Consider the following 9880-nt stretch of genomic DNA (forward strand, 5'->3'; position numbering starts at 1 on the left):
AAATTCCTGTATCAAAAGTTTTGTATTAAACAGTAGCAGCTGCTTCTTGTTTTAATCAGGCTTTTAAAATAAATGGATTTTCTTGTTGTTGGTCTAGGCTATGGAGTTGCTTGTGGAAAAAGCAATCAGCAGCGCTACTGGACCACAGAGTCCTGGGGATGCACTGAGAAGAGTTTTTGAGTGCATATCTTCAGGAATCATCCTTAAAGGCAAGTTGCCTTTGTTCAGTGTCTATATATTAAGGGTTAACTAATGTAAAATTTGTAATCTTGGTTAAAATAAGGTAGAGATACTGCTAATCAACCTAACTATTGTAGGTGGTCCTGGCCTTCTGGACCCATGTGAGAAAGATCCTTATGATACACTTGCTGTAATGACAGATCAACAACGAGAGGATATTACTTCAAGTGCACAGGTAAGGAAAATTTTGTGAGGTAGCTGAAATTGACAGCAGTTATTTTTAATAAAAAATGGGTCTGTATGGTGAACATGATTTTTCCCTTTTTCAGGAGAATATAGTCCACTCTTTCACATGATCAGTCTCAAGTTAGGCAATGAAAATGTCGCAGAAGAGGGTGCAGAGTAGTACCCTGTTTCACATTAAAATTAACATATTGTCCTGCCAAGGTTGGAGCAATGACCACTGCACTCCCGTCTATACTGACCCATAAAGATGCTCAATCTACAGTAGTACATTACTAGACTTAAAATTACGTTAATTACATTTAAGACGTTACCACCCCTAACTGTTCACTTGATCCTTTTGCCAAGGGTTACTAACACGTAGTAGTCAGTGGAATGCGACAGGTGACAAGCCTTGGCTGCTTCAGGGCAAGCCCAGCAACTAAAACCCACATACATCATTTTTCAGCTAAGGTGCTGGAGTTCTGTACAGAAGCAGTGACTGTATGACATGCACATTTTAATGTGTTGAGTTTGGGGGAAGGTAGAGGGTGGATAACAAGACAGGTAAGGATGATATCATCTTATACCACTTATACAAAGTCCTCAGAATTAACATTTGTTTCTAATAGACATATCTTCTCTCTCTGTTTTTTCCAGTTTGCACTGAGACTCCTTGCATTCCGTCAAATACACAAAGTTTTAGGAATGGATCCATTACCACAGATGAATCAACGCTTCAACATCCATAACAATCGTAAAAGGAGAAGGGACAGTGATGGGGTTGATGGATTTGAAGCAGAGGGAAAAAAAGACAAAAAAGATTATGATAACTTCTAAAAATGTTTGTCATCAGTGCTAAAATTGAAGGTGATACAAGTCCATTTGTTGCCTTGCTTTTATTTCATTCATAATAATGTCTGTTTAAAACATCCAAAAACACCTGGGGAATTAAGTTTGGAAGAGAACAAGCTTTCTCTTCTGTAAGGTTCTAAACATTTTAAAGGATGTGCTGTATCAGACAAATTATGGATGGAAGGACTACAAATGGAAACTCTGTCATTGGAAAAAAAAAGTTTGAGGTTTTTTCCCTCATTGCATTTTCTTTAAATGTGTTGCTAACTTTAACTTTTCTTCTTCTTTTGTCTTTTTTTTTTATTAACAAGTGCGTTGTCTTCTTATCTTGACTGTATTTAATGCAGCATTTGTGCTTCTGTTGCTCTGTGTATTTTGACATTTTATTTAGAAGGATTTTTGTTTGCCTTTGACACTAGCTGTATAAGTTACTTTGTGTTAGATGGTATAAACTGTTCCCCTCCCAATTAATATTTTACAGAACTTTTTTTTGTAAAGTGAGACTGCAGGATTATGTTTTTTCTAAATGTGAAGGGGTTACAACATATAGTTATCCTGCCATTTGAGTGCTCAGAATTAAATGTTTTGCCAATCTTGTGGCATTTGTCTCCTTAGTGTGATATAATGGTGTAATTAAGATGAATTTGTGTTAATCTAATCAAGTTTGCTGTTAGTTGTGCATTAGCAGTATAAAAGCTAATATATACAGTATGGTCCTGCAACAGTTTTAAAGCAGCTGCATAATTGATCAAAGTTTGCATGATGTTTTTGTTTTTAATAGAAGGGCTTTTAAAACTATCATTTTAGGTTAAATGCGTAGGTCTTTGTATGATTGACTTTGTGACATAGCAAGGCCAAAAAATAACTTTCTGAATTTCTTTTCTCGAGATACAAGCAGAAGCGGGCATTTCCCATTTAGACAAAGTCATTCTTTTCAGTCAGCTTTGTCAATGTGATATTAATGCCTCTCAGCCCTTAAAATAAATGTTTGTCATATCAGTGCCTGTGAGGTTATTCCTTATAGCTATTCCTGTATAAAATTTCTGTGATTTTTTTCAATAATTCAAATTTTAAAAGTGAAGTATTACTGACAAAGTGAAGGTTATCAAAGAAAAAACCCAGAAAATTATTTCATGTGGCCATAGTGTATGCTTATGTCTCTTTCAAAAAGCTAAATATAGCAGTGGTGTAAGTAAAGTTACATCATACTGTTGATGTATGCTCTGGTACACAGATGTGATTTGTTGTCACAGCACTACAGTGGAATACGCAAATAAAAACTAAAATTTATTAAATGACTAAAATTCATTATACACTGGAAACTGAAGTTTCACTCATTCTGTTCGATGTGTACTATGCGTTGTTGCAACCCATGAAAACACACAGAATTAACATAGACTAACATTCCTATAACTATTTTATCAATGGCTGTAGGAGAGTATCAGACATTACAAAAATTGTTTTTTCTGATACCATTTATTAAAAAACAACTTTTGTTCCAGTTTGAGGTCGAATTTGTCTTTGACCTTTTTAACAAATAACTATTGGGTAATTTTGTTTTGCAACACTCATTGCTAACAGCATGGGCCTGTGGAATAGAAATACAATATTTTAGAAAATAGAGGAAATCTTTAAAAAAAAAATAATTTAATACAGTGTTCTTCGAGCATCAGAATGCAATTTTTAAAAGGAATGGGTAGTAGTGGTTAGTAAAGAAATGGAAAGCTTTCCCGTTGTAGGAAAGTTTTTTCTTAAATAATTTCAGCACCAGAAGTACAGTAATTAGCATGTGCTTTAAAATTACTTTAAAAAAAGATTACACTAGTTTGTTGTCCAGCCTTGACGCTTAGCTTCCATGCATGCGTTTGCTCATACTTTTTTTTTTCTTTTTTTTTTTTTAAGAGAAAAATGTCTTGCTGTCATGGTGTATAGTTAGCCATTACTATTTATTTTGAAAGCTACAGGTGCTATTCATGTGGCTAGTTCAACTCCATACCAAAGTTTCTTTCCTCATAAAGCATACTTGTCTATTCAGACACGTGACCCTAAACTTCAGGATTAAAAAGGTCAAAGATGTATTTTGGATTTCCTGTATTTTTGTTCTACTGGCTTCTATCTCTTAACCAGTTTCTGGATCTTTTGAAATATTGTATACTTAAAGTGATTCCACATTAAATATGAAGCTGTGACCATGATTTTTGCGCTGTGTGGTGAAGAGTGAATTTGCAGTTTCTTTCTGTTTTTCCTGCCCATTTTTATGGACTATTTTAACTAGGTAACTTCTGACTTCTGTAAAGTTAAGAATGGAAAAAGAAAATTAAAAAAAAGTACAGAACTAGCTTTGACTTTAAATATTGCAATGTGTGCTTAGGAGGGCAAAACTAAGACTAGTTTGCAAGCAAATAATCATTTTAATATCCTCTGTGTTGATAATGCCAGCATTTCACATATAGGCAGTTATTTCCCTTTTTTATTTAACAACCTCATATGTGCTGAATTGCAAAATACTAGACACCATAGTCATAATCTACAAAAGAGAAATGTACGGAGCAAGAGTTTTCCCCTCAGTGCTCCCCTTAGAGGAACAGTCCTGGAGAGTGGGAGCTGGTCTCTTTTGAAGCTTCTTATTCAAACTTTGACTTGTCTGCCTAGTTCTCAAGTGTGTCATCTCTGTATATATAAACGCATCCACGTTGGGATCTTAATGAGCAGTATGGTTTCACGTAGGTCCCTGTAAGGAGGCACAGCCTGAAGTGAACGTCTCATTACCCAGTTATAAAATTGTATGTATTATATATGAATTGTTAATCTTATAGAAACTATCCAACGTGATGGGTGCATTTGAGTTTTGTTCTGTTTTTAGACCTATTTCACATCTAAGAAGTAGTTTACTAGTGCTTAAAATCATTGTACCTAGCAACTTTGTGAGAGTTGGAATCAACCTTAAATATTCCTACTACAGTATGTATGTATGCGTATTTAACATCCTTGTTGAGTATCAGTTGATGGTAATCCTGTTAAGCAATTCACACAGTGCCCAATTCATTTCTTTATTAAACAATTATGACTTGTTTGGACAACCCAAATGGATTTTATTGGCATAGCACTAACAGAAGAAATTATGAGGCTCGATTTGTGATGTTTTTCCACTCATATTGTAGGTTTACGAAGCGCAGTAATAGATTTAACAAAAAGATCTATTTTCCTTCTGTTTTTTTCTCTGAAAGCTGTAAGCCAAAGAGCTTTTTAGCCAAAAAGGCTAGCAAATTAAATTTCTTCTGAGAGATTCTTCTATAAATCTTCTCGAGGGTGGTTTTTGTTTGTTTTTTTATCTTCAGTGTGGTATTTCTCAGCCTTTTGAAAATGAAACACCCTCCTGCCTTTTGGGGAGGGGGGAAAACTCCAAGCAGTGTCATCTGTAGAGTTATCACAAGGGCTTTCATTTACAGCCCAACAAAAAATCAGGCTCAATTCTGAAAATATCTATTAATTTATACTCTCCCATTTTGTTCATTGTGCAGATGTGCATATATGCACAATGCAGGTCAGAACAACATGGAAGAGATTCAGGTGCCGAAGTACAGAGGTTTAATGCCGTTTTACATATTGTAGGGTATGTGCTGCTGCAAAAGGGGACAGATTTCTCAGAGGCCCAGCATCATCTTCCAGCCCCATATGGATGCTTCAGCAGCATTAAGTTCAGGTCATGTGAAGCTACAATCTGAGGTAGCACAAGACAACGGCATTATTTGGTGTCCTGTGGTTGAATTTCATTTGCAACTGAGAATTTATGCTTCTGGTGTCATCTGAATTGCTCTTTGGGCTCCAGGGACTATAAGGAAGAGTTTAGACACCTACTTCACATATAGACACTTGGGGCTCAATTCAGTTGCTCACACATAGGTGCATAGCGCATTTGCATTTCCACAAGTCATCCCCTTGGGACTGGCAGATTTGATACAGGCTCTAGCAGAGATCCACAGCTTCTCAGAATGGCACCTAGAGGCCGAGCTCGATGCCTTAAGGTGTCTCAAGTGTAACCAATTTAGGCAAATAAGTAAAGCCCTGGCACAGAGACACCTAAATACAGTATTTTAGTCTGAATCCCATCACTAATTTCTAATTGATTTCTTTAGCTCAGTTATCAGTATATATTTTTGGTTTGATTTTTTCCCAAATTTTCAGCTACACAGTAGTGTTCTTACTTAAATTAATCTTATATTTGCATTAAAAAGCCATTTCAATCGTTTGTATGTTTATTGCTATTTTGCCAGCCTTATTTCTCTGCCAGTCAAAGGAGTGTGCTTGTAGCAGTAGGAGAAGCTCGAGTAGCTAGGAGAATTAGGGGCCATCCGAATTTCTCCTATTAATTTCAACAATTTTTTTTAGCATCTGTTTCATATAGTGATTTGCACCTGTCTGAGGTTTTGCGAATAAGACATAGGAGGAATTTACTTCATGTCTTTCCCCTCCAGTCAATTTTAATAGCTTTTTATGTGCAATGGTATTTTTTGGTCAGATTCTGTCGTTACTGCTAAAACAGTATAAGAAATCTCCACTTTTTTCATTCCCGACTGTTTTGCTTCAGATAACGTATCTTCTTTCAAGTTCAGCATAATTTTGGTGCTTTCTTACAGAACCAAAGGCACACACATTTTGGTAGGAAAATGTCTGTTCTTCCCAGTCTTTTTCCCTTTGTTTGTCAATAATCTCAATAGTTGCATTTTCCCAGAGAAAAGAAGTAGTCTTTGAGTGAGTTACAATTTTGAGAAGAAAGGGAAAAGAGACCAAGGAAAACCATGTCAGAAAGAAGAACAGAAGTGGTTAAGTGTGTCTAGCTGAAGAAATAAAATGAGGAAGGCTCTTCGTTAGAGAATTAAAAATCAAAGCTAAATGAAAAATGGAAGAAAAAGTATGTCAAGCTGTAAAACAGGGTAAGGCATGGTTGCAACAGGCAACTACAAACTGCAAAAGTAAGTAGTGCAGAAAAATGAAGAGGAAAGCCCCATTTCATGGGGGAGAGGACCCAGTGCAGTATGCAATTTGCCACCAATGCAGCAGGACCCAGTGCAATACATGGTTTGCTGCCCTTCCAGGAACTGCACTTCTCCACAAAAGCATGGAAGAAAAAATGTGCCAGGGGATTTAGGAGGTGAAGGTTGAAATGTTCTAGGCCAGTCAAACTGAGAAGCTAATAAAGAAACATTGCATGAATTGTCATTGTGCAAATGCGCTGAGGAGAAAGGTGAAGGGAAAGATGAAGAGAAGGGACTGATGATTAATGCAACTACCCTATTTAATGGACACAGTCGTAGCTCTAGTGTTCCTGCCTTGCCACATTACACTTGAATGAATAGGAGAGTATTGGAGCGTTCATGAGCACTGTGTACAATAACTGGGAATCAAAATGAGGCRCAGTCAAAAAAAGTACACTCCTCTTATGCAGCAAATAAACAGGCYCAGCTGGGCTAACATTTCACACGGGTTTTGTGTGCTTAGAACAGCAGGGCGCGCTGTGTCATTTGCAGCAACTTCCAGATGGAAAGGCTGAGTTAATTCTCACGTTGCTGTGACAAGCACGAAGCGAAATGGTGTTTCAGCTACTCCAGAAGCCCTCTCTATTGCCAAAGGATGCATAAAAAAAAAGAGAGAAGAAAAAACTTGATGCAGCAAAGTTGCTATGGCAGCAAAATCCGATATATAGTCGCTGCTCATGCAAAAGAGGAGAGCAGGAGTTAGAAACACCATTTAGTTGGAAGAGTGTCAGGACTATTTCATGAATAAATTGAAAGTAAATAATGTAGGGGGTTAAGAAATAAAACATTTCAGAGAGTGGGAATAGGAAAAGGAAAAAGAGATTAAATTTGTCCAAAGTCACTGGAGGGCTGCAAAGAGGAGATGAGCTCTACGAGTTCTCCCGGGTAAAGATTCTCACTGCAGAAGGCAACCTGAGAAAGAGAAGATATGCGCTAGACAAGTATATCTTGCAACTCGTTTGGGAACAGGAGAGAGACCTTTCAGGTGTAATTCTTGTGTGAGTAGATGTGTGTATTTTTTTCATTCTTGCACCTATTCCTTTAGAAACTTTTTGCAGCCATGCTTTGTGCTTCTGATGTTAAAGGTGATTTCAGGTTAACAGATTCAGAATAAGCATTCCTCATGGGGCTTTGGTAAATCATAAACCAAGATTGTGGATGCTTTAACTAACGTCCCTGTTCCCCAGCACATTCTCCAGCCTATCTGGAGGAATACGAGTGTGCCAACTTTCAAGCTGCATGGCCAGTTCAGAACTAGTATTACTGGAGCTGCCAGGGCAGAAGAGTTTCCCAAGGAGCAATGAAGCAAAGTGAGAGAAAACAGACCAAATACCAAGGGCTTGGACTGAAGTCCACACGAGAAACAATTCCACAGCCCCTCTGCTGTTTTACGTATTCTCCCTGAGGAATAGTCCCTCTGCAAATGTCACTCACATATCAGAAAAGAGCAGATTTAAAATACTTTATTTCCCTGGAAAAATGTTCTGGAGTTCTGGAAGTGCAGATGAGTTCTGGAATCCCTGAGAAAAATGTTTCCAAATATCCAGCTGATATTCAAACTCCAGTGTGAACATCAGCATGAACACATTTTAGTTCTAGAAAGTTTGGTCAAGAAACTTTCCAAAGGTCCGGAGTTGAAAGCCACCACAATTCTGGAGAAAAATATTCTAGCAAATTGAAGACAGTTACCAACATGGGAGAATACACTGGTTTTATCAGATTTCTTTTACAATTAGCTATTGTATGGCACCCATGATCCTCTGAGTGCAGAACCAAATGTACAAGAGAGTTGTTTATGGAAGTATGAAAGTGATGCACTGCTTGCTGCTCCAAAGATTCATTTGTCTTAGCAAAATAAAGGTTTACCTTGCTTAGACAAAGGTCTTTTGGGAGCCAGGGGCAAAAATGGGAAGAGTTACAACCAGTCACTAGACTCATCTTGTGTTTCTGTTAAAGACCACACAGCTTTTCTTTAAGGGTGGCTTTTATGCCTATTTCTTACGTTATACTGCGCTGGAATTTTTAGTTAAAGCAGCTGTATGGGAATTGGGGATGACAGCACATTCATTTAGCTGGATGAGTTCTGTCAATACCCAGGATACATGATTAGTGAGTCACGCCTGCATTTTTCAATAGGAAACCAAAGCCAAGTGTATGTCAAGAGCCTGGTAGGCAAATTAAAACAAACACATGTTTTATTTTAATCGTGTGCTAGATACAATTTTCACTGCTAAAGCAAAGAACAAAGGGGACAGGACATTGCTAGCAGAAGTTTCAAGTCTCTACGTACATTTCACAAAGAGAAGAGGCTATGGTCTAGGCCTAATAGTGAGTATTTCCCCGTGCTGATGCAAGGTGAAGGGAAGAGCCTGCACTGGAACCCGCCCGTCCCGTCCTGTGTCGCCTGGATGCTGCACGTGTCCCCCCGAGCTCCCTCCTCCCCGGTGAGGGAGTCCTCACAGCCAGTAGAAAGAGTCCTGCAAGGAGCAGCTATTTAGCGAGGTGGACCAGGTTCTCAGCCTGGTGATGGATGATTGCAAATCTTCCCCAAGGACTTCCACCCGCATTATGTTTAGGGGTAGCTTGGGCAGAAAGAATCTGGGCTGTCCAGCAGCTCCAGCAAAGATCCCTTGGCAGCTACTTCCACCCAGGGCAGCGCCTGGCATCTGAACTGGGAGCTTAATGTTGCTGCTTTCTTTCCTGGCATTAATGCCAAGATGGAAGAGTCAGTTCAAGGCCTTTGATGTCAGGAGGACCATATACCCATTTGTCTTCCCTCTCCTTCCTTTCTAGCTCACGCTGCTTCGCGTGTCCCTCCGGATTGCAGGTCGAGAAGAATTGAGGGTGAGAGGTGAGCCCTGATTTAACTACATCTCACATCCAGCCATGGCGCAGGCTTGTTCCTGATAGAGATGGGCTTTGACTCACCCTTTGGGTACTGTTAAGAAGTCATCTCGAGGTCCATGCAGTTTTTTTATTCACAGCCTTTTGGAGGATGAAGTTTGTGTGTGTGCATGCACATATAATTGTGTTTGCTTTCAAGAGAGCTAAGAAAAGGTGGGGAACTTCCCTAGGGTTTTTCTTTTTGAGGCCCATGCTTCCTTGGTGATTGGAGTTATTAATTACTCACTTCCTCTTCTCCCACTTAGAGCTAAGAGGAGGAGGTGTTTTACATATTAGCTGCAAGCTGCTTTCTTCCCTCAGTTTTCACAGCTCTCATAGCAGTTACTTTGTTTTCCATTCACAGGTTTAAAATATGCAATTCCCTAGTATGTCTCTATGAGCAAAGTAAACACTGTTCCAGGATGTGTTCTCATCAGTTAATGTCTCCATCCTACTCTTTGTTATGTTTTTGTTAATAAAGCCTTGCACTCTTCCGCATTCATATTTTGGTGCTTTATGCCRTCAAAGGCAGAGAAACCTTCTTGGTAATTGGTGGGATGCGCCCACAATACGTCTCTACTGCCCTTTGGCGTATAGTTTTCTACTTGACCAAGACCGAAAATTTCGCAGTTTGCTCATTAGCTCTGGAAGGCCCTTGGAAAACAAAAACATTCTCCCAGTAATTCGGGGATGGGCAGCCAGTG

At 38.7% G+C, this 9880-nt stretch overlaps 1 protein-coding gene across 2 annotated transcripts in view; it reads left to right on the plus strand.

Moving 5' to 3' along the window:
- The window catches only part of ZFR (zinc finger RNA binding protein), a 40410-nt gene extending 37831 nt beyond the window's left edge, over positions 1 to 2579 (plus strand). For both annotated transcript variants that reach the window (XM_026087167.1, XM_026087168.1), the window contains exons 18-20: positions 98 to 209; positions 318 to 415; positions 1063 to 2579. In XM_026087167.1, the coding sequence (XP_025942952.1) occupies positions 98 to 209; positions 318 to 415; positions 1063 to 1242 (390 nt within the window). In that variant the 3' untranslated portion in view covers positions 1243 to 2579. The remainder of the gene's footprint in view (positions 1 to 97; positions 210 to 317; positions 416 to 1062) is intronic.
- Positions 2580 to 9880: the final 7301 nt, after the last annotated feature.

The sequence above is a fragment of the Apteryx rowi genome, unplaced genomic scaffold, assembly GCF_003343035.1.
Source record: "Apteryx rowi isolate R43461 unplaced genomic scaffold, aptRow1 scaffold_71, whole genome shotgun sequence".
NCBI lineage: Eukaryota > Metazoa > Chordata > Aves > Apterygiformes > Apterygidae > Apteryx > Apteryx rowi.